General features: G+C 57.4%; 1 protein-coding gene across 4 annotated transcripts; it reads right to left on the reverse strand.

Moving 5' to 3' along the window:
• Positions 1–20: 20 nt before the first annotated feature.
• On the reverse strand, positions 21–19,167 carry COLEC11 (collectin subfamily member 11). 4 transcript variants are annotated; one of them, XM_055579537.1, is made up of 6 exons: positions 19,050–19,167; positions 11,451–11,522; positions 5,394–5,465; positions 2,992–3,045; positions 972–1,067; positions 21–785 (listed from the first exon to the last, which is right to left on the reverse strand). In XM_055579537.1, exons 1-6 carry the CDS (start codon positions 19,165–19,167, stop codon positions 394–396), a joined length of 804 nt encoding a protein of 267 aa, XP_055435512.1. In that variant the 3' UTR covers positions 21–393. The 4 variants fall into 4 exon arrangements, with proteins under 4 accessions (XP_055435512.1, XP_055435513.1, XP_055435514.1 ...); XM_055579538.1 differs by lacking the exon at positions 11,451–11,522; XM_055579539.1 differs by lacking the exon at positions 5,394–5,465.
• Positions 19,168–24,179: the final 5,012 nt, after the last annotated feature.

Genomic DNA, 24,179 nt, shown 5'->3' on the forward strand with positions numbered 1-24,179 from the left:
CATGGCTCATTCAATCATCAGATTCAGAGCCTTTATTTCTCTTGTTCTTGAAATTTGGGTTTGCAGCAAAGCAAAGCTGTCTCTACTTGATTAACAAAGAAAAGGAACTTATATTTTAATATAATTTACAGAAGCATTGATCAAAGGCAAGAGGATGCTTTTCCATATATAGTCCTTTATGACCTCACTACCATTGTTTGTACTTAACTGTTGTAATAATTAAAGAAGCTATTTTATACTCTGGACAAAGCCAAGAGCAATTCTGAGTAATAATTACATAACATTTTGGCTACTTAAAGTTGTAAAACTTTTAAGTTCTTCAGGAATAATACCCAGAAACACTTGTTTTTCCTTTCAGACACTGGAGATGCAGGGGCTGCAGGGCAGGGCCCCCTACACGTGCTCCTTGTCGAACTCGCAGAGGAAGTGCATGGTGAGGTGGCAGGCCACATCGTTCCAACCCCCTGAGGCCACCAGCTCCACGCAGTCCTCCTCGTCGTAGGCGTTGTTTGGTTCCCCGCTGCGCCACTTGCTGAAGGTCTGCATGGGCGAGCGGTCCGCGTAGACGAACGTGCCTTCCCTCTCCAGGTCGTTGATGCCGATGAAGACGCGGGCCAGGCCGGCCTGCGTGATGTAGGCGGCCAGCAGCGCGTTGGCGGCCTCGTCCTTGGGCATGCTCAGTGTGCCGCCCCGGCCCTGGCAGGCCAGCTGCGCGTCCAGGTAGCGCTTCTCCTCCTTCACCAGCAGGTACATCTTCTGCTCCGTCTCGCGCACTCCGGCAACGGCTGCGACGACAGGGCTGCAGGGTGAGCACCGGAGGTCCCCGAACAGAGCACCGACCCAGTGCACCGTGCAGCAGGGGCAGACAAGGAGTCCCGGCCGGGCCCACGGAAACCACCCCCGCAGCCAGCAGTTCGCGGGGGCAGGGCTGGGGGAGGCCAGGGAGCAGGAAGGTGCCCGGAAGCACGTACCGTTCTTTATGAACTTCAGCTCGGCCGTGAGCTGGGTGACCTGGTTGTCCATCTCCCCAATGGCTTTCCTCAGCTGGCTGCACTCGCACGGGATGCCTGCGGATGGAGACCAAGGCCAGCATGTTAGGAGATGAGCCCCCTCCCCAAAGCACCGACGTGATGCAGCAGACACGCAGGCCGTCCAGGCTGTGAGCGAGACTTGACCCTAAAGGCGAGCAGCGGTGGGAGGTCAGCAACAGGGGCGCCCGGGTCAGGTCCGAGTTTCTCAGTCTCGCTTTGGTCACCGTAGTAAGGAATCAGTGGGGTGCAGAAGTGACACGGGGTGGGTGACAGTGGGGGTCGTGACCGTCACCGCGGGAGGATGTCTGGACCGTGTTTCGGGGGCGGGGGAGAGAAGACGAGACGTTTGAGAAGGGTGGTGGAGCTGGGGCCCTTGGGCGATGTTTGGTCACCCATGCGTGGTCTCCTCCCGGACTCTCAAGAGGACCCTAATCTTCGTGCCCTGAGGAGCTCCACGGGGTAAGGAGCCTTCTCGGAATGTCACTGGGCTGTCACAGCGTCCTAGGCGAGTCGCATGTGGAGGCACACCTGGAGACACACCTGGCTCCAGCATCCGCTCTAGATCAGGACCCGCTGCCGGCTCCGCCCGTCACCCCCACGACTCGGCCCACCCACCAGCGGCTCCGCCCATCCACCCGCGGCCCCGCCCACCCGCGGCTCGGCCCTCCAGCGGCCCCGCCCACCCACCTGCGGCTCCGCCCACCCACTCGCGACTCCGCCCTCCCACCCGCGGGTCCGCCCACCCGCGGTCCCTCCCACCCATTGCTCGGCTCCGCCCGCCCACCCGCGGCCCCGTCCACCCACCCGCGGCTCCGCCCCCCCCACCCGCTGCCTAGCCCACCAGCGGCTCCGCCCAGCCGCAGGACTTCTCCCCATTCCTGAGGACTCCGCCGCATGAGCGCTCAGCCCACCTTTGCAGTCTGATCATCAGCTTTGGTGTCTTGCCCGTCATCCAGACTCCCAGCCACCCTTTATCACCGAGAGCCCGAACACCCCTACCACCCACAGGGCGCCCTCATCCCGGGGCACCTGGCACCGCCACGCCTGGGTGGGTTCGCTCTGAGGGAACTTTCTCTGAGACGTGTCTTCAAGGTCTCTGGGCCCGCTGTCCACCCGACGGGCCCCTCAGCGCGCACAGGGGCCGCCCCAGGGACGCGGACACCGCGTTCCCACCTCATCCAGAATCTGTGAGGTGTCTCCTGTGTCACCGGCAGGGGGGTGGGGGGACAGACAAGGACCGGCAGGTGCAGACCCGCCAGGAGGGGGTCTCAGCAACGGGTCTGAGCGGCAGCGAGAGCCGAGGGAGGGCGTGGCAGGGACGGGAAACAAGACAGCCGAAGCGGGCAGGGACAGTCCGGCGGGGGTGGGGGAGGCTGTGTGTGGACAACGTGAACCCGGCAGGGACGCTGGAGGCGCGAGCTGGCAGTGGGCTGGCCAGTGAGGGGGGTGGGGCGGGCGGCTCCTCGTGGAGAGAGGGGAAGTGGGGGCGACAGGACGCTGACAGAGAGGACGGGTCTGCTCGCAGCTGGGCCTCCGCGGCCCCCAGGAGGGGTGGCCGGCAGGGACGAGCTGGGCTGGGGTCCCCTGGGGAGTCTGCTGCAAGGACTCCAGAAAGAGCAGAACCAGAAGGTGCAGACATGCTTTTCAGAGAAGCCAGGTGCTCAGAGCCAGTGGGCTCTCCAGAGACGCATCAGGAAAGGACCCCTGTATCTGAGCCGAATGAGGAGCTGGGACCACATGCAGTCGGCAGGCAGACCACGGCCCTAAGCAGCACAGGGACACGTTCAGGTGGGAGGAAACCGAACACTGAAGGAGTCCACAGAGGGAGCGACGCCCGGGGAGGGGAGGCAGGTACTTGTGCTGCTTTCCAGCCCCTTGAAGCATGCTGTCATGATTTATATGTTTTAAAAGTGCAGTTTTAACACTAGTTTAATAAATCCTTGGACTCTTTATGCCATACCTGGTTCTCCGTTAGGGCCAGGGGGTCCTATGTCACCAGAATCTCCTTTTTCACCTGCAAAAGAGAAGCAAGGCCAAAGTCACCAAGCAGGGCTGGGGCGTGTTCCATGAGCTCAGACTGTCCAGGTGACAGCGTTCATTCTTCCATGGGCAGTGCCCTGGGGTTTCTCCCGGTCCCTCCTCCCTCAGTGAACTGTAGGGAGACACAGTCTGTCTGCGATCGCTTCTCCAGGCTCTGCTTACATGACCAGGAACACACACACAGCCTGGGACTTGAGAGGTTACCAGACAAGCATTCTTCACGTCAATCCTGGAAAGCCAGCATGTTTCCTAGAACATCCATCATCTCAGGAAATCTTAGGCTCAGTGCCAGTCCTGTCCAAGTCCCTCATCACAGCAAGAGAACCCAGGTAGAACATGTGAACTCAGAGATGAATGGACCTTACAGGTTACCCAGCTAAACAGAGTCAAGATGAGACTGGTCCTCCCCGACCCTCTCTGGGAGGCAGCAAGGTGTCACCATGGACACCTGGGCGCCAGCCTTCCGTGGACAGGACATGCCACTCAGCCACTCTGACTCTCCATCTCTCCCAACTTAGGAAACAAGGGGGTCAGAGAAAGCCACGGAGACAGAGCTTCTAGCTGTCTTGAAATTAGATGATGGATATTTTTAAATCACAGGGATGTCCCTAAAGCATAATCTTTCTTACCCTGAGAGAACCTAAGCATCTCCGCTGACCTGGGGCCAGTGAAGGGACAGTGAAGTGCATATCCCTGGAGACCCGTGTTCTGTCTGATGGAGATGGAGAGCGCTCGGCAGGCTCCACCCTGGTGATGCCTTTGTTTATCAGCATCAGGAGCTTGCGAATGATTCGGGTTCAGCCTGACAAGGGCCCAGCATGGCAGCCTCAGAGACACGGAAGCTCAGGTAAGCTGAGCCCACCGAGTACCTCCAGGGCAAGCTGTCCCCTGTGAGACTCTGACATTTACCCAGAGCACATGCTGTGTGTTACAAGCATGTACACCCCTACTCGTAGGCAGCACCCACTGCCTTTTGCACAGTGGCTGAAAGGCAGAAACCCCTCCAGCGACCCCCAGCAGATGAAGGGGCAAGTACAATGCGGTCCATCCATGCAACAGAATATTGTTCAGCCTGTGAAGGGAGGAGGTCCTGACGCCTGCTGCAGCAGAGACGAACCTCGGAAGCATCGCAGTAGTGAAATAAGATACAAAAGCACAAAGAGTGTGTGACTCCATGTATGTGAACTGTCTAAGTGGGCAAGTTCACAGAACGCAGATAAGCGGTTGCTGGGGCTGGAGGGGAGAGGGGAGTTACTACTTCATGAGGACAGAGTTTCTGTTTGGAGTAACGAAAGCATTTTGGAAATACGTATACAGCGGTGGTGGTTGCACATCACGGCAGTGGGACTCAGTGGCGCTGAACTGGACGCTGAAAGTGATGGATTTTATGTTACCAATGTTTTACCACCACTTTTTAAAGTTTTCTGGAAGCAGTCGTACCCTCCTCTGTGTCACACACATCTGTGTGCTCCGTGATGAATCCCCGGGGCAGGGGCTCCCTGCGGATTTGCTAGGGGCAGAGGCGCTTTGGGGACAGTCCCTGTCCCCAGCGTGGGGCCCGGGGACTGCCCGGTCACCCCATCTGGGGCTTTGAGCCACGAGTGTGTCTAGGTGGCCTCTCCTGATGGGGGCCACAGGGACCTGCCCTGGCCCAGCCTGGCCCTGGCAGGAAGGGCTCCTTGGCCAGGACTGTGATGGACGGTGTGCCCACTCGGCAGAGCCCCTGTAGCCTTCCAGGCCCCCCAGCTTTGGTCTCCTGCCGCCAGCACCTGCGACAAGACCTGTGGGGAGCCTCCATGGGACTGGGGGCCTGCCTGCCTCATCATGAGCCCCGGGGTCCAGCAGAGGTGCAGATAAGCCAGGGGCTCAGAAATCATTTGCCGACGGAGGGTGAAGGGGGCAGAGCATGAGGCTGAGCCACCCCTTGACTGCCCTGGGCCTCGTTGTCCAAGCCCAGCCTCCAGGGTCATGCAGGTCAAAGGGGATGACGTGGGCACTGATGCTGCTTCCCCTGTGCTCGTCTCAGGAAGTCTGAGCCACCAAGCTGGAGGTGGACACACCGTGTGTCCAGAACACCCTCCTTCCGCTGCTCAAACGGGTCTCCTGATTGTCCCCCGAGCCCGGGCAGCTCGTGAGCCCTGCAGGGTGGGGGCACTCCTGCCTGGTGGCACCCAGTCAAGTCTGATCACTCCCAAAACCTAAACATCAGGGCAGACCCGATCACGTGTAAAGCACACACGATAAACACACCGGCCAGCTGCTCTGCAAGCACCCAGTGGTGAGCCTGCGAGGGAACGTGAGCCAGAGGTGCGACTGAAATACCTTTGGAGCCAATGGGGCCGATCTTCCCGTGGCGCCCCACGCCACCTTTCTGTCCCTTGTCGCCCACGTCTCCTGCGGAAACAACGAGATCACGGTCAGCCAAGGCACGGGTAACGCGTACAGGTAACGCGTAGGCACGCCATCCCCCAGAACACACATGCACACACAGCCACGCACACACATGAGGAGGCCGGACATGTAGCCCTTCTTAAACTCTCCAAGGTTGTGGGGTCAACTGACCCCGGAAGGTTACTCATGTCACCTGCTGAGGTATTTCCCTCCCCTAAGTCTTGCACGCTACGGAACAGCAGAGCCTCCTTGCACACCCCGATGTCCTCCACTCAATCAAGCCTCAGACTGAGCACTCCAGCCGGCAGGCAAGTCCTACCTCTGTGATGTTGCCCCAGCTCAGACCAGGTCAAGGTCACAGGACAGAATGCAGGCTGAGGGCTGGACCACGGTGGAGACGGAAACACGCCGCCCAGAGCCACCCGTCTAACATGCCCCCAGTCCAACCAGGGCCGGCTCAGATCCACACAAGGAGGAGGGGTCAGGGGCAGAGTGCGTGCATGGACGCGCTCGTGTTTATTACAGGACAGGTTCATTGCACAGACCAGGTTCCCAGGGTTAGGTCCCCGGTCCAGCCACGAGGCAAGCTCCTGCCCCAGACACCATATGCCCTGCATGATGCTGGGGACACAGGAGCGACAGAGCTCAGCGTCTGCTGGAGGAGGTGGCTCTAACCTCAGTAACGAGTGCTGTAATGGGAGAGGCACGGGGGCCTCTTGGGGTGGTTCGGCTGGTTCCTCATTGACCAGCAGGGCCCGCTGGGACAGTTGCCATGGCCTCCTTAGGGGACGTGCAGATCCACTAAATTAAACTTGGGCTCCACCAGCAGCCCCATGAAGACCCATGCCCAGAGCAGCTGGAGGTCTCGGAGACCACCTGCCTAACCACAGCTGCAGACGGGAGGGCAGACACAAAGGACTTCACCTACAGTGCGGAGTGGGGTGGATGGTTCCCAGCACGAGGGCCCCACTGCAGAGGGGCGGGCCGCTGGAGCCCGGGGAGTGACCTCCTGCCTGGGGAATGTGCTGCCTCACTCAGAAGACCCACCACCGCAGAGGAGCCTGGGTCACATTGGGGTAGGTCGAGTGTGAGCGCGGACCTGTCAGCTGGAGTCTGCTGTTTGCTAAGAAGAGTCCAACTAGAAAAGATAAGGACCAAGTGCAGAGCTCCTACAACCTGAGACTCACATCTCCTGAGACCCCTGCAGTGGGGCGCTCGGAACAACACCTGCCCACCCCTCTGCTCCCGCGAGATGGCCCCTGCTACCCCAAGCAGATAGGAGAGGGAGGGGAGGCTGGGAGGAGGGCCTGGAGGGGAAGCACCTCCATCAGGAACAATCTGGTGAAGTGCCTCCTCCCCCACCTCCCCCCCCACACAAAACCTCCCAGCTTAGCAGTGGATCAAGTAATGATTCAGTTCATCTGCTGAAGGACGCAGTCAGGGTCTAGCACACACCCTGCTGTTGTAAATAAGTCATAACCTGAGGATGACTGCGTTCAGCCCATCTGTGAATTGCAGAGCCGAACTTCACCACTAATTCAAGGCTGCCGCTGACACCGGACACCTGTCCCCAGCACGTCTGTGTCCAGCTCCTGCCCTTGGAGGAGTGTGGGAGGTGGTCCCTGCTGTAGGGAGCTCTAAGAAACCAGGTACAGATATGGACAATCAGACGGTCGGACACTAGGGGCTCATGGGGCAGGGAATGGAGGCGGGCCTGGAGCCCAAGGCCAAGGGCAGCGAAGGCACTGTGGGTCTGCAGACCCAGGGAGAGGCCCCTGGGGGCTTGTCACCACCGATGGCTGGACCCACCCCAGGGGGGACTCCGCAGGTCTGGGAGGGGTGTCCCCAAGTTCCCAGGCGATGCAGATGCTGGTCTGCATCCTGGTCCCAGAACCAAGCTTGGGGACCCCTGGGGTTTTGGGGGTGCGAGAAGGCTGGAGGTGCAGGAGCCTGCCTGTGCAAGCCAAGGCTGGGGGTCAGCCAGCCCTGCATCTGGGCCCTCAAAGTCGACTCTCTCCAAACAGTGTGATAATAACGTTCTCCTTGTGGTCTGAGATGCTGAACACATGACGCTGCCCACCTGCCCCAGAGGAGCCGTGTGCGAGGTGCTCAGAACTTGGGCCCTGGGCCTGGCTGAACTCCCCTTGTCATTTGGCCCCACCTGGACCCACACAGACACACAGAGCCTTGGGCCCACCAGCTCACACACCAGAATCTACATTTTAACACATCCCGGAGTGACTCCAAGGCCCCAAAGCTGGAGCAGGCCCTGGCCTGCTCCCAGCCTGGTGGCCTCACAAGAGGACCTCTGTGCAGAAGGCCGGGCCCTGGGGGAAGCTGGGCCCCAAGTGAGTGGTCGCCCTGGCCAGCATGACCAGTACCCTGCCCTACACGGTTCCCACACATCAGGCTCCCGGAGGGCAGAGTGACAACAGCCACCACCTGTGGGTGCTGCTGCGGGCAGTGTTGGTGCTGGGCAACTCATGTGCACGCACACACACGTGTACACACACACACATCTATATTACACACGTGTACACATACACACATGTGCCTGTTACATGTGTGCATGCACATGTATACTAATACATATACACATGCACATGCATTCATGCAAGTGTGCTTGTATACATGCTTGTGCATATGTGTGCATGATACACACATGCACCCATATCCATACACACGTCGACACTCAGCCATGCACACACGCACGAACAACATATCCAGACATGCAAACATAAACACACACCCTGCAACCCTGTCGTCCTCACTGTACTTGGGCTGGAACCTGGGAGCAGGAGCTCAGCAGGTCCTGCAGTGTGACCGTGTGCATGTGAGACCTTTGGGGTGTGGGCTGCCTCTCCTCAAGGAATATTCTCTCTGTGGGGTTTGCTGGAGAAGAAAGAGGTGAGAGCCACGGGGTCCCCTGACAGATCCACATGCTCTCTGCTTGAGGGCAACCCACGGTCAACCAGAAGCAGCAGAAAAGCCGAGTGACTGCCAACCCGGCGGGGACTGGACGCAACAATAGCCCACTGCCTTCGTCCTGCCCCCTCTCGAGTCCTTTAGGACAAAAAGCAAACTCCCCCGCCCTGGGAACACACTGGACACACTCAGACCCTGTCCTTCCATGCCTCCGGACCTGGCGGTGGCGGCTCCCGGGAAGCCCATCCCCTCCGCTAATGAGACGGGCACTGCGCACACTGTCCTCTGTACACGCACGAGGACGGGGCTCGCAGCGGGCTGGCGATCCTCATTAATTTTAATGAAGATCTCACACGGTCCTTTGAAGAGGAGACAGGGCAGAAAGAACACTTGGCAGCCTGCTTCCTCAGCGATTTTTAACAGGGATGACACACGCGTTCCAGCGCCTAGAAAGCCCATCAGGGTCGAGATCACCCTCCACCCTCCTGCACCGGGAGGGGCCCCAGCTCCTGTGCTCGGGGGCCGGTGGGCGGCCTCTTAGCTGCGTGTCTGGGGGCTTGAGATGACACGCGTTTAGCAGGTGGTGTCAGCAACCACAGCTCGTGTGGGAAGTGCAGGCAGGACTCGCATTCCAATGAAGGACCCCAACAGCGGTGAGGGGGCGGGGAGGGGGGGGGAATCTGCTGCAGCGCATGAGCCGTCTTTGTTCTTCCAGAAAAGCCAGCCAGCAGCTTGCAGGCACTTTCTGCTGCAGCTGCTTTGAGTTCCCAGCAGGGGAGCTGCTCCGTGTGTGACCAGAGACCCCTCCCCCGCCCCCCCCCCCCCCCCCCGTCAACACATGGCATGCCAGCCAAAGTGGGAGGCCCCCGCCTGCAGCAGCCCCACATGGACCCAGCCGGCCCTCCGTGGAAGCTGAGCTGAGAAGGGCGCCAGGGGCAGGGTGCCTTGGTCCCACCCAACCCACCCCCTGGCACCGGCTGCCAGTCTTACCCACCTCGGCCGCCCCCCAAACCAAAGCTGAAGCTGCATAAGCCCAGCTGGTCCTTCTGGTTGGAGGAGCATCTCAGGGCAGAACATCTGCCCAGAGGGCAGCAGGGGGAACCCAGCCCAGCGTGGCCAGATGCCTCGGCCACAGACCACCCCCCTCCCTGGAACCTGGGGAGGGGCAGGTCCCCGCACAGTCACCCCGGCCCTCAGACAGGCCACCCACAGATTTCAGATGCATTCCTTCCAGATGTTTCCCAGACAACTGACTGAGGGCCTTCCAACGGCCGGGTCCTTGATGGGATGGGAAGACTCCAGTCAGGAGCCAGCGGAGAAGGGAAGGAAGTGGTCCCATGGGGAAAACGGTGCAAACCAGGGAGACTGGACACCCATGGGACATTCTGGACATCTGGAGAGAATCCCTCACACTTTCTCAGCAACTAACAAAAACGTTCCTGGTCAGACAACTAGGATCTCACACGCCTGGGGCAACTGAGTCTGCGGCCGAAACTAGAATCTGCGTGCTGCAACGAGAGCTCCCGCCGCGTCCCCGCAAAGGCCTGACGCGGCCAGAGAAGAAAATACGTCTTTTTTAAAAAGCACACTGATGTAGACTCTCACTGCCGCCAGGCTGGCAGCTCTCTGAGGCAGGGAGGGTGATGGCGGATGGCCTCCTTTTGCTTCAATAAGAAAGAGTGAACAGATTTGACCCTTTTGAACGGCCATATCCACTCATACTTCAAAGACACCAGCATTTCGATCTACAGTTACATGCCTGGAATTTATCTTCAAGCTCCACTCATGCACATTAAGAATGACATTTAAAGATGACTCACTGCAGCAAGGCCCTAGGAAACTGCAAACCTGCAGTAACAGGAGACCTGCCAGCTAAGGCACAGAGACCGCGTCGTCGGGAGGGAGCCAGCAAACCCGTGTGTCCTCCTGTGGACAGAGCTCCAAGTGCACGGATAAGCAGAAAGAACAAAACGCACAACGGTGCATACATTTTGCAACCGCTCCTACAGAGCAGGGAAGACCAGAGCTCACTTGGCCATTCCAAAATAGCTCTGCGAAGATGAAGAACCCTGACAGGTGGTCAGAGGGGAGGGTGGCTGGTGGGGAAGGAAGGAGGCTAGTCCCTGGGAATATACATTTTGAACTTTGAGCCAGGAGCATAGTTGGTTTATTTTTGAATTAATTTGTTCCAAGTAACGGGAGAATAAATAAAAGCCGGCTCCTGGGCTCGACGGAGGGGTGGTGGTGGCAGAACTGCTCTAGGTCTTGCCTGGGACCAGGGTTTCACGGGCAGAGTCACGGACGGCACAGCCCAAAAGGAGGCAGTGGGTAAATCACACCTCAAAAGAATGAGCAAACGGCATGGGCTGACCAGCACAATGGCCTTTCCCGTGCGGTTGCAGCCTCCTCCTGACCCCATTGTTGAGAGCTCGGCTGGGGACGAGCTGGAGCACCTCAGGGCGTGGGCTCCCAGGACAGTGTCCCAGTGTTGACAGAGCACACACCGCTTTTAAGGACTTTGCAAATTTTAAAGCAGCAGCAGTAAGTGAACCCTAAGGGGGACATTGGTTGACATCGCCACGCACCGTGTAGCTGCTTCCCTGTGAACCTCAGCACCACCCCAGGAAGCAGGCTACACGACACTGTTTTACTAATGAGGGAACAGGTTCAAAGTGACTTCCATTCTCGGGTTTCAGAACCCCCCAAAAAATGACTAGGGTCCATCAGCCATAAACAGGAGGCCACAGAGTGCCCCCCACCATGGCCCAGCCAAATCTGTGCCCTCTCCCCTGCACACCGATGTAACTGCTTCCATCACTGTCTGCACACTCTCATAATTGCGCCTGCGTGTAACAATCACTGGCACGTGAGGGCCAGCCAGAGCTGAGCGCCATGCCCTGAGCCGTCCCGCGATGTGCGCCTCCCAGGAGGCACCTTGTTCCTTGGCACCAGGCAGGCAGGACCCGGGAGCACTGTTTACAGAGCACTCTGGGCACCTGCTCACTCACACCCCCCACCCTCTTCTCCCCCAGCAGTGCCCCCGGGGCCAGGGGTGGCAGGTACCTTTCTCTCCCGTGGGGCCAACTCTTCCGGGCCGTCCTGGGGCGCCTTTGTCCCCCTTCTCACCAGCATCCCCTGCGGAAGAAGCCATAGGCCGTTAGGACCTCACACCGAGCTCTGGGCCCTGGCCTCTGTGCGGAGGGAGCAACCAGAGAAAGCGCTCCACGTCTGTGTCTCCGGCCAGGGCCCCAACCTCCCTCCTGCCCAGCCCCCAGGGGCTTCACCCCTGCTCCCCGACCCCCTCCCAGCCGGTCTCCCTCCCTAGTCTGCTCTCAGGACTCTGCGTCCTCACCCACCCTCTCCCTGCAGCAATGCTCCAGCCCCTCTCCAGACTGGCGCCCAGTCTTTCCACTGGCTTCTGTTTCATTTATTTTGTTCAAAACTGAAACAGGGAACTGGGCTGTCTGTTGAGTCTCCCGGGTACCACATACTTGGCACGTCCCAAATCGACCCCAGGGTTTCCCCCAGAAGTGAGTCTCTTCTGTGGACTTTCCTGCCGTTGAGACATCGACTCGCCCAGATGCCAAGCCCCAGGCCCTGAGTCATTTCTGGTTTTCCATCCCCCTTGTCAAAGCTAGCAGGCTACAGTCCATGGGGTCACAAAGAGACAGAGAAGTCGCTCAGTTGTGTCTGACTCTTTGTGACTCCATGGACTGTAGCTGACCAGGCTCCTCCATCCATGGGATTCTCCAGGCAAGAATATTGGAGTGGGTTGCCATTTCCTTCTTCAGGGAATCTTCCCGATCCAGGGATCAAACCTGGGTCTCCCGCACTGCAGACAGACTCTTTACCATCTGAGCCAAGGACTGGGATGCAACCGAGCCAGTGAGTATCCACCAACTGTGCACAGGCCAGCCAGCTCCCCCGGTCTCCCTCTGCAGCCCCCGTGCCCGGCCGTGTCTCTGCAGCTCTGGGGGCGTATGGACCACGAGCCTGCCCTCACACGGCTCGGGACAGGGGACAGGTCTTAGAGAACCCTGCCGGAGCAGGTCAGGATGTGGCAGGAGCGAGGGCGGAGTCCTGACAGAACATCCAGTCCTCCCCCTGCCTGCCCCAGTCCCGGCTCCAGTCCATGCCGGAACGACCTTCCTAAAACACAGAGCCCGTTAGGACACCTCCCTTGGTTGGCGATTCAAAACCACCAACAGCCAAATGTCCCTAAAAATAACGTCCCGTCTCTAAGCCCCACAAGCCTGTTCGCAGAGCCCGGGTCTTTCTCACATGCTGCTTCCACCTGGAGGGGTTTCATCTCATCATCAGACCCTCCAGGAGGCTTCACCTCCCCACCCCCCGCAAGGCAAGTCTCCCTTCTCTGGAGATGGGGAGCCTGTCCTCACCGCAGTCATCACGCCTCACGTAGCCTCCCACCGCCCCTGCTCCCAGGAGTGCCTGAGGCTGATGCGCCTTCCCCGGTGTGCACAAGTCCGAGTGCACTTCCGTCCTGCGTGAACGCCCCCTGTGCACCTTCACGGGGTGGCCATCTTCTCTGAGATTACCAACTCCCCAGTGACATTCCCCAAACCAGTCATCTGGCCTGAAGTGTGTGAGCTGGGAAGCATTCAACAAAGAGACGAGCAAAGTGAGCGCCAAGGAGACCTGGAAGGTGGGGGGCCGTGTCACTGCCCCCCAGCACAGCCGTGGTGGCTCCAGGGCCACTACTCAGGGCGACCAGCATGTGCAGCACACACACGGGCCCTTGAATCGCAGGGTAGTTCTCGGGATTTTTTCTTATCTTTCAAAAAGGAATGGCAACCCACTCCAGTACTCTTGCCTGGAAAATATCATGGATGGAGGAGCCTGGTAGGCTACAGTCCATGGAGTCGCAAAGAGACATGACTGAGTGACTTCACTTTCTCTCTTTAAAAAGGAAGGAAACCATTGCAGCAATGGTACTGGGAGAACCACTCAAAGTCCGGCATGAAGAACCAGCTAACAGACTCATCTGTTACCGCCAGGAATTGGCAGACACTGCAGGGCCACCGGCATCGTGATGGAGAAGGAACAACCCAGGAGGCAGGACTCGGGGGGCAGCCAGAACCTGCTCTGAAATGAGACCCGGAGGATCCCCGCAAAGATGAGAGGGAACAGGAGCAAATGGCAGTGAAGAAGGACCAACTAGGGATCTTCTGCATCAGATGAATTTCCAAAACCAGTTACTTGACAGACAGGGCTTCCCAGGTAACACTAGTGGTAAAGAACCCGCCTGCCAATCCAGACGACGTGGGCTCCATCCCCGGGCCGGGAAGACGCCCTGGAGGAGGGCACGGCAGCCCACCCCAGTGTTCTTGCCTAGAGAATCCCACGGATAGAGGAGCCTGGAGGGTGACAGTCCATGGGGGTCGCAAAGAGTCGGACGTGACTGAAGCAGCTTAACACACACATAGACAGGCTGAGCAACAGAATAGCCAACGACAAGGCTACTTTATGAAACAAAAGATTAGACAGAAGGACTTGGATGCAGGGCTGCAAAGTTTTGTTTCGGTTTTGAAGTTACTGAGTCGGGAGTTGAAGAAAAAACCTACAAATCCCCACACCCCCCGCTCAGGAATTCCAGAAAGGGGAATAGACGTTTGAGCCTTCATAGCTGTGATTTTCCAGCTCTGGGGAAAGTCACGAAGGGTGTGATGCAAGCACCCATGGAGCAGGAGCAGAAAAAAATGGGGGAAACAACTCAGACGTGCTCGAGTGACAGACGGGACGTCCGGAATAAAGAGAAAATTCTGCAAGCAACACAAGCAAAAGGAATTTTTAAAGCCTGCGTGCATGTAAATGGGAATTAGACAGATGTAGAATCCCCAATAGCGACATGGGCTACGAGAATAAAATGAGGCACGTTTTCAACAAAAGGCCGTAATTTAGACAAAGATCAGAAGGGGCCTCCTCGATGACACGGCTTCTGACGGGGGCCTGCTGAAGCAGGCGGATGCACCCAGGCGGGAGTGGGGGGAGAGGACCACCTGGGCGGGTGAGGAGCGGCGAGCCGGGGGTCTGGGCCGTTGGGTGAGGAGCCCGGAGCAGCTGGCGCTGGGACCAGACGCCCCGCCGGGCTTAGGGAGGGAAGCGCCCACCAGGGCACCCCCTGCATCGCGGGAGGGCAGTGAGGAGGGTGTGTCTGCGTCTCTGAGAGCACCTGGGGAGCCCGGACCTCACAGAGGCCTCAACAATCCTGGAAAAGTAGCACCAGCAAACCCCCCAGGTTTTCTTTCGTCGGTTAAGATGGACTCAGAGAGCTCACACACCGCTCCAGTCATCTCCATAACATCACCACCTCGGCCTCCGCCCCCCGCTGCCCCATGTGATGCGGGAACCGTGTCCACTTCATGGATGAAGACTCAGGCCAGAGACAGGCCACGCCTCCCGGGACCGCCAAGCCCCGGGGAGAGGACAGGCTGCCAACCCCCTCCTTGGGGAGAGAAAGCCGTCAGTCATGCCACCTCCTGCTCTGCGTCCACCCACTTCCACGGGCCGTCTCCGAGGATCCAGCAGGGGTTGGGAGTAAGGATCCAAGGTCAGCAAGAGCCTGAAGAGCCCCAAACGTCACCTCATATTTCCCGACTCTCCTTGCTGAGACAGGAATAGGAATAAGACGTCGCCCGACACAGTTAAGGCTTCCTGAGGAGCGGGACCCATAGGGCTTCTTTCTTTTTTCTAATTAATTTAATTGTAGGGTAATTACTTTACAATACCGTGGTGATCTCTGCCGTACATTGACGTGACTCAGCCACGGGCCTCCCCCCATCCTGAACCCCCTTCGCACCTCCCTCCTCCGAGGGGTTTCTCTTCCGAGTCTAGGCAGAAACCCCCTCCTCACCCTTCTCCCGAGGCTCTGACCCGTGACTCTCTAGCTCCAGGCCCTTCAAGCCTCCCCCAGTGGATGGAGGCCCCAGCCTTCCTCAAGGTCCTGCCGTGGGGCATCCAGAACCTGGAGTCCGTGGGCCTCCTCATCCTGGGCCATGTAGACTGTCCCACCTAGCTCCCTCATCTCTGACGAAGAGGGGATGACCCGTGTGCACACGGCATGCTGGGGGTCGCTGGAAAGACTCACCCCCCTGCTCACCCACCCTGGGAGGCAGCCCAGACCCCGAGACTCAGCGGCAGGAAGCTCCTGACCACCTGTCCTGTGACCTTGACCTTGACCTCCTCTTTGCAGGCACGCCCTAGAGGCGCTTCCAGGAACATAGGCGGTTTCCAAGCCCTGTTGGTGTTCGGCAGGGCTTGAATTCATGGTGTCTGCTGTCTGAGGGCACAGAGCCTACGCTCCTGCGGGGCTGGGGGTGTGCTCGCTGGGGACTGTCTTCCTGACCCCTCCCGTGCACACATGTTACACGTATCCCGCAAGGCGCACACACCCAGGAGCGCCGGAGCCTTTCCCTACACCTGGGTCTCTGTCGGGCGCTGATCTGGGGCCAATTTGCTACATCAGGTTCTGAATGACGGGTATTTGTAGTGTCTCGACCAGCAGAGACTGACGCTGCGCTGTCTTGCTCATTTCCCGCGGCCGTGTGCATATGTCCTCCGGCCTCGCGCAAGGGAAGACCACGTGTCATGTACGTATGGCTCGCCCCGCGCCTGCGCACCACGCCGACCGTGCACGAGCTCCCCCGCCTAGACCGCACTCAGGGAGACGCTCCACCCGAGTGGGAAGGCACGCCCGTCAGTAGATTCAGGCCCTGCATCGCCCGGCTGAGTCCACAGCCGCGGGGGAGGACCACAGCGGCTCGGCTCTCACCACACCTGCTGCAAATGCCGTCTGCGGGCAGGCCTCCCCAGGCCAAGCGCAGGGCAGAGGTGCCCCAGCAACGGAAGGAAGGGGCCGGGAGACCGCAGGAGAAGAGGGTACGGGCCCGGAGCAACATTTCAGAAGAGCGAAATTCCCAAGTGCGTGTATGAGTCACCTAACTGGTTCTATCAACCTCCCTCCAATCAATTTTTTTTCCAGTAGTCATGTATGGATGTGAGAGTTGGACTATAAAGCTGAGCACTGCAGAACTGATGCTTTTGAACTGTGGTGTTGGAGAAGACTCTTGAGAGTCCCTTGGACTGCAAGGAGATCCAACCAGTCCATTCTAAAGGAGATCAGTCCTGGGTGTTCATTGGAAGGACTGATGTTGAAGCTGAAACTCCAATACTTTGGCCACCTGATGGGAAGAACTGACTCATTGGAAAAGACCCTGATGCTGGGAAAGATTGAGGGCAGGAGGAGAAGGGGATGACAGAGGATGAGGTGGTTGGATGGCATCACCGACTCAATGGAGATGAATTTGGGTAAACTCCGGGAGTTGGTGATGGACAGGGAGGCCTGGGATGCTGCAGTCCATGGGATCGCAAAGAGTCGGACACGACTGAGCAACTGAACTGAACTGAACCAATCAATTGGATAAAACCTTCAGAATAACGATGCTGTTTTAAAATCTCTGAGTGGCAGGCTTGCTAATACACACTTGTATTCTCCTCCCTGCAACCCCACTGTTCCAGCCATAATGGAAAGGGCTCTTACTCTCTCTGAATGCAAAGAGAGATTGCTATTTTTGGGTCTGCAAACGGACCTCATCTCTAGCACAGTGCCAGTTGGGGGAACGCTGCCTGGAGTCGTGCTGAGAAGAACCTGAAGCCCCTGTGACTCAGTGGAGGAGGCGTCCGCATGGGACGGTGGAGGCAGCAGCATTTAAGATCCCCTGTGCCTCTAGGCTCCATTTCTAAGGAGACGGGCACCAGCTCGTCCTCTTCGGCTGAGCCTGGCCCGGCGTTTGTCTAATGGACAAGTGGAGGCCACGCACCTCCTCTTTCACCTTAAGAGCAGGACCCATATTGTGTTTTTACTTCCATCCCCACTGGCCAAGGCCATTCCTGACACGCGTGCAGTCATCAGACCTTTCACAGGCTCTTGTGGGCATGTTTTGGGCAGGTGTGGCTGGCGGAGCCCTCATCCCTTCCCTGGCTCCCTGTGTGGCTGGAGCACCCAGTGGTCGGGAAGCCACTTGGAGAGGGCAGGGGGCGGCAGGGCATCCCCTGTGCCCTGAATCTGGGTGTGACGCTGATGCTCTACACACCAAGCGCTGGAGAAGTCCCAGCCCCATCACGACCCTGAGCTTCATGGAAGGGCCTAGGGTCAAAAAGGCCTCTCTCGGCTCCTGGGGCCTCCTGCTCTCTGCAACCGGGGAGCATCGCAGAGTGCCTGCGAGGTCAGAGATGGAGCTGTGAGCCGGGGATCCAGGCGGTGAGGACCAGCTGAGTGCAGCTGCCCCCTGCTCCCCCTCTCCCCCGCCGCAGTGGCCCAGGTCTGGGGGGCGGGCCCTGCCGTGATGCCAGAGCCTTGCTCTGCAGGGGGCATGCATGCACGTGGACCTGAGCATCTCCCCTCCACCCTTCCCCTGCTGCCTACACCCACCCCCGCCCCCGTAAAGCCCAGAACACTGAATCCCTCCTCGCTTCCGGTCAGCACCTTCTCAGCCCAGAAGGCTCTCACGCGGCCCCGCAGTTCTGAGTCAGAACATGCCACAGAGAGTAACCAGGTGAGGTGCGGGCAGGTCCATCAGCGTGACTCTGGGGCCGGTTCACAAGGAGCCTGCAGAATCCAGCATCATGAAGCTCGCCCCACATAGCTGCTGCAGCTTCTGTTTGCCAGTTATCCCTCAGCAAAGCTGGATATCTAAGAAAGAACCAGCTGCCTAGATTTCCAGGGGCTTTTGTAAACATACTAGGAAGTTTCTCCACTGGAATTGCCGATTTGATGTCGGCAGACTAGCGTGAAACTACACGTGTGAGATGAGGCTGCCCCTGAGATCTGGAATCCAGACCCAACGCTAAGTGACAGCGTGTCGCCCATGGCCCCAGACATCCCACACTGCCGCTTGGAGCCTGTCCTACTGCCTGCTGGCGGGTGAGCCTTGACGAACAGGGTCTCGGCAGATTCACCGATACACCCCCTCTGCGGGAGAACTCACATCGCGTTTGCTCACTGCACCTGCCCAGCCTGTGCGTGTGGGAGGGGCAGGGAGGACAGCCGGTCAGCTCTCTGCGGACCGGCCTTCACCTGGGAGTTCATTGGCTCATCCCTGCCCGCAGCACGGTGTTAGGTGGTGAGAGACCACTGCTGAAGGAAGCGACTGGTCCCTGGGGCGGCTGCCGGTGGGGGAGAAAGCCCTGCGGGGCCTGTGGAGCACGCAGGTCAGAGACACCTCATCTGGATGTGGCAGAAATCGTCCCGAAGCAGATGGAAACAGCATCTTCTCAGAAGTGCCCTCGAGATTCGCTTGTAAACCCAGACACCTGACTCTAGATGCGGCCCCCGTTTTGTATTTAATCTGTGGACTAAGCTGAGCTGTAGACAGGCGGGCCTCACCCTCCTGGGCTCTGTGCTTAGAAGCGCAGCTGCTGATACGGCAGTGGGTCTCCTTCCAGCTTTTCTTCCAACTTCTGTGCATTTGTATATTTTTATTGGGATTCGGAAGGGACCGTTTAAAATTGCTGACTCTTCCTACAACAATTGGTCTCTGTGTAAAGCATTCTTTAGAACCCCCTCCTGGTTGCGTTTCCCAGGTTACCCGCCTGCCCACCAGCCGCCATGTGGGCGGCGCTGCCCGGGAGGCCTGGGGACTGTACCTTTGAGGCCGGGAACGAGGATCTGCACGGAGCAGGCGTCGTCCACTGTCTGCTGCGCGGCCCCAGCCCGGAGCGCACACAGGAAGGCCAGGCCCATCAGAGCCAGAGCCCGCTTCATGGTGAGGCTGGCAGGACGCTGACTCCTGGAGGGAGGGGCAGGAATAAACAGCGTCGGGAATTCCAAAAGCCCGACAGTGAGTGACAGTGCGTGACAGTGCGCAGGCTCTGGGGCGTCCCTCTCTCTCTCCCTCTCTCTCTCTGCCTCTTTTTCTCACTCAGGTGCCAACTTAAACCTCCACCCAGACGTCCCCTTTGCCCAGCAGTGACAACGAAGACCATATTACTCTAGATTCTCGTCTTCTGGTTCTTTATAACTAAGGTTCAATACACACAAAGGCGTGTTCATCGTCAAAAACCAAACGCCGGAGAGCCGCCCCTTCATACGACGGCATCCTGACCCCAGTGTCTGGTGCCTGCCCCAGCCCTGCCTCCTGCAGAGGGGCCCGTCCCCACACCTGTGAGCCCGCCCGCTCCCCCTGCCCTGAAGTCAGCTCAGCGGATTCCTGGACAGCGCAGGGCTGGTGCGCCCGGCTCTCAGTCATGGGATCCTGGTTCACACTGCGTGGTCTTCCCTGCTTTACTCAACAGTTTGTTTTGCTTGGTTAGTTGCTCAGTGTGTCCGACTCTTTGTGACCCCGTGGACTGTAGCCCACCAGGCTCCTCTGTCCATGGGATTCTCCAGGCAAGACTACTGGAGTGGGTTGCCTTTTCCTCCTCAAGGGGCTCTTCCTGACCCAGGGATCAAAGCCTTGTTCCCTGCATTGCAGGTGGACTCTTTGCTGCTGAGCCACCAGGGAAGCCCTTGGTCAACAGTAGCGCTCCAGGATGCATCGCACTATGCTGCTACAGGCGTCTGTGGCTTATCCGTTATCTCCTTACATCCAAGAGAAGGTGGCTTATCCGTTATCTCCTTACATCCAAGAGAAGGCATCTCAACAGGAGCGCGGCGGCAGGGAGAGGGAACCACCACTCTAGCGGCAGATCGCTTGTGCTCAGGTCGATGGACACGGGCTTATTGGTGTTTGTGGGATGCAGGCCATGTTCAGATTGTTTTAATCCAAAGCGTACATGAGAATATCCTCTCGAGCTAGAAACAACTGCGTCAGGAGACTATCAGGGTGTTTAGCAAGACCTATTGCTCTGACATGTAAAACACACTTGCTCCTTGGAAGAAAAGCTCTGACCAAGCTAATAGCGCATTAACAAGCAGAGACGTTACTTCACGGACAAAAGTCCATATAATCAAGGCTATGGTTTTTCCAGTAGTCATGTATGTGAGAGTTGGACCATAAAAAAAGGCTGAGTGCCAAAGAATTGATGCTTTTGAACTGTGGTGTTGGAGAAGACACTTGAGAGTCCCTTGGACTGCAAGGAGATCCAACCAGTCCATCCTAAAGGAAATCAGTCCTGAATATTCATTGGAAGGACTGATGCTGAAGGTGAAACTCCAATACTTTGGCCACCTGATGCTAAGAAATGACTCATTGGAAAAGATCCTGATGCTGGGAAAGATTGAAGGTGGGAGGAGAAGGGGACAACAGAATGAGATGGTTGGATGGCATCACCGACTTGATGGACATGAATTTGAGAAACTCCAGGAATTGGTGATGGACAGGGAGGCCTGGCGTGCTGCAGTCCATGGGGTTGCAAAGAGCCGGACACGACTGAGTGACTGAACAACAACGGCTCTGACTTGGTCTCGAGAAAGGGGAGCAGCGGGAGGAGGACCCTGAGCGGCAGACAGCCCCCCAGCCCTTCCCTCATCCCCTGGCCCTCTGCCCACTCCTGTGTCTGTGCCCACCCACCCAGCAGGTCCTGCCAGCAGAAGTTGGGGTAGGCAGACCCTGGTGGGAGCCTGTTTCCCAGCCTTCAGGCTCCTTCCTGCCCTCTTAGAAGAGGAATTTTGTTTTATAAACCAGGAAGCTGCAGCTCCTCCTGGCGCCTCTTCAACAACAACACCCTTATCTCCCAGCCAGGACCCGGGAGGCCAGAGCCCTTGAGACTGGGACCCTCCCCTCCGTGAAGGAGGCAGCTTTGTGGAGGGGAAAGGAAATTCAATTTGGAACTTTTAGTAGAAATACATGGTAAGAATGAAACAGGCAATGAAAAAAATGCGGCTTCCTGCACGCCAAACATGCAGTTGTCCGTTTTCATTAAGCGCCCACAGCGGGCCCAGCACCTTACGGGCACCTCGAGGGCCTGCAGAGCAGCGCCGCGGGTCTCGGGGGCAGAAACCCCACCCCTCTCGCCGTGTTGTTCCTGCAGTAACCCTGGGCCTCCCCTGCAGCCGCAGCACGGCCAGCGTCACCCCAAAGGCACACGTCTTTCCGGTCTTCTTACCAAGACCCTCAAAGGAAGAAGAGGCCTTTTCCGTATTTCCCTCCCTAACTTTACGAGAATCATCTGTGTGTTCTCTTATTTGGCATATAGGTTGTTCAAAACCGTAAATAAAATTGGGGAGCTGTGAAAGTTTGGGGTGCTGCTCTGCTCATCCCCAGGGCAACACGTTTCCCATCAAACTGAAAACCCAGTTACACACACTCGGTGGCTCCCAGACGTCCGCTTCCAGCTTCAGGACTGCGGCCCAGCTCCAGCCCGCAGGCAGGCGGCTGGGGGGTGGGTGCCCCTGCGACACGGCACAGCCCAGTGCTGGAGGCGGGATGACCCCTCCCCGATCATAAAAGGACCCGACACAAGGGGACCCGACTTGTCCGGACAGTTGCCTTCTGCAGCCCCTTCCTGACTCCCATCACTGAGTCCCACCTGGAGCTGCTGGGCGGACATGAGTTTGGGTAAACTCCGGGAGGTGGTGACGGACGGGGAGGCCTGGCGTGCTGCGGTTCATGGGCCGCAAAGAGTTGGACACGCCTGAGTGACTGAACTGAACTGAACTGAAAGCAGAGGAGCAGTTCTCCTGGGCGCCCCTCCTGCGGGGCACGCACCCGGCTGGGACTCAGGAAAAGCTGCTTCTCCCCGTCTTGAGTCAGCTTGGCAGCGCTTGCCTTGGTCTCCTAGTAACTGGTACACCAATTGCTTCTCCTTGCTCGGCTCCAGGCAGTCTCCACCATGAACCAGAGAATTATCCTGGCCTTGGTCCCTGCGACAGGCTGACCTGGAGCAGACCGCTCCGCCCCGCACCCGGTACCCCCGGTGCCCCCCAGCGGCCACGCCTTGTGGCCCCAGCATCTCCCGCGTCCCGCCCCGAGGCTGCAGAGGGGCCAGCAGAGTCCCTACCTGAGGCGCACACCAGGCGGAGGGGGAGTCCTGACTGTGGCCACGGGGACCCTGGGCCCCGGGCTGGGTCTGCGCTCAGACCCGCACGTTGGGCGAGTGGCCTGGCTGTCGGCAGGGCAGCGACTCCACTCCGTCCGGGGCTGCAGCCTTATCTGCAAACGGCTTCCTGTTTGCAAAGCCTCAGGCGGAGGAGGGAGTTTGGGAACTCGGGGACATGTGAGAAGTCGGGGTCTCAGGGCCCCTCACTCTTCCCCCCAAACTTCCATACCAGTCCCTTCTTTATGCATCTTTCCTGTTCCTCTTTCTTTCTTTTGAATAAATAAGCATGCATATTGTGGGAATGCAGCAGAGCAGAAAGGAGAGTGACAATTATCACCTGATATCACACAGAATACAGGCTGACATACTGTATTTTTTTTCCACGTGGGTTTCACTCCAAAACCATGAAGTACTCACCTGCTGCTTGCCGAGACCTAATCTGTGCGTCTGTGTGCTGAGTCGCTTCTGTCGTGTCTGACTCTGCAACTCTATGGACTGTAGCCTGCCAGGCTCCTCTGTCCATGGGGATTCTCCAGGCAAGAGTATTGGAGTGGGTTGCCACGCCCTCCTCCAGGGGATCTTCCTGACCCAGAGATCAAACCCTTGTCTCTTATGTCCCCTGCATTGGCAGGCGGGATTCTTTACCACTACCACCACCTGGGAAGCCCTAACCCATGATAAGACCGCAAAAGCCCTCCACTCACTGGAATTTCATTTAAGGGAACACAAGCCAGATCCATGACTGGATGGATCTGGCTTCCGTGTGGCTGGAAGTGGGGTGCAGGGGTGGGGGTGTCATTTAAGAAGACAGTTGGCAAATTAGGATCATAAAAAGCTAGGTTCAAAGATGAACGTTTATTAAGACTGACAAGAGAAGTTATTACAAATTACAAAAGTAGGGACTGACAGATGCCACACACATCCCCAGAAGCATGAGGAAGAACAGACTGTTTATTCAAATTGCCTGACAGTATAAGTCAACCCGACGACTCAGATGGAAACAGACCACGTCCTGGAAAACACAAGCTACCACAGTGGACTCACCACGGAAGAGAGAATTCAACAGTCCTGGAGCAATTAAGGGGATTGCACTTGTGATTTTAAATCTCCCCAAAAGGAAATCTCTAGGCCAGATGGTTTCATAGGAGAATTCTGCCAAATGTTTAAAGAAAAACTAATTCCATACAATTCTTCCAGGAAACAGAAGTGGAGGAGAAACACTTACCAATTTATGAAGTTAGTGTTATCCTGATACCAAAACCAGACAAAGACACTACCAAAAAGAAAAGTACAGACCAATAACTCGCAAAAGATACGGATGCAAAAAAAAAAAACAAATGTAGATGAAATCAATTTTTAACCAAGTATTAGCAAACAGAATTGAGCAATATGTGAAAAGATTTATACGCTATGACTGTGGTATTTTGGGGATGCAAGGCTGGGTCAATATTCAAAAATCGGCTAAAGTGAAAAATCGACTAAAGTGACCCACCATACTAATAAACTAACACAGAAAAGCTACATGTCACATCAGTTGAAGCAGAAAGCATCTGACAAAATCCACACACTTCGATGATAGAAACTCTCAGAAAAATGGGAACAGATGGGGAATTTCCTCATCTTGACAAAGAGCATGCATTTTTAAAATAAAAACTATTTTTAATTGAAACATACTGACACCCAACATTCAAGACCAAGGTGTACAGCACATTGATCTGATACATCTGAACACGGTAATATGGTTGCCTACAGGGGTGGCATCAGTTAGCACTTCATTACATCAGAGTTGTCATTGCT

This window comes from Bubalus kerabau, chromosome 4 (assembly GCF_029407905.1).
Source record: "Bubalus kerabau isolate K-KA32 ecotype Philippines breed swamp buffalo chromosome 4, PCC_UOA_SB_1v2, whole genome shotgun sequence".
NCBI lineage: Eukaryota > Metazoa > Chordata > Mammalia > Artiodactyla > Bovidae > Bubalus > Bubalus kerabau.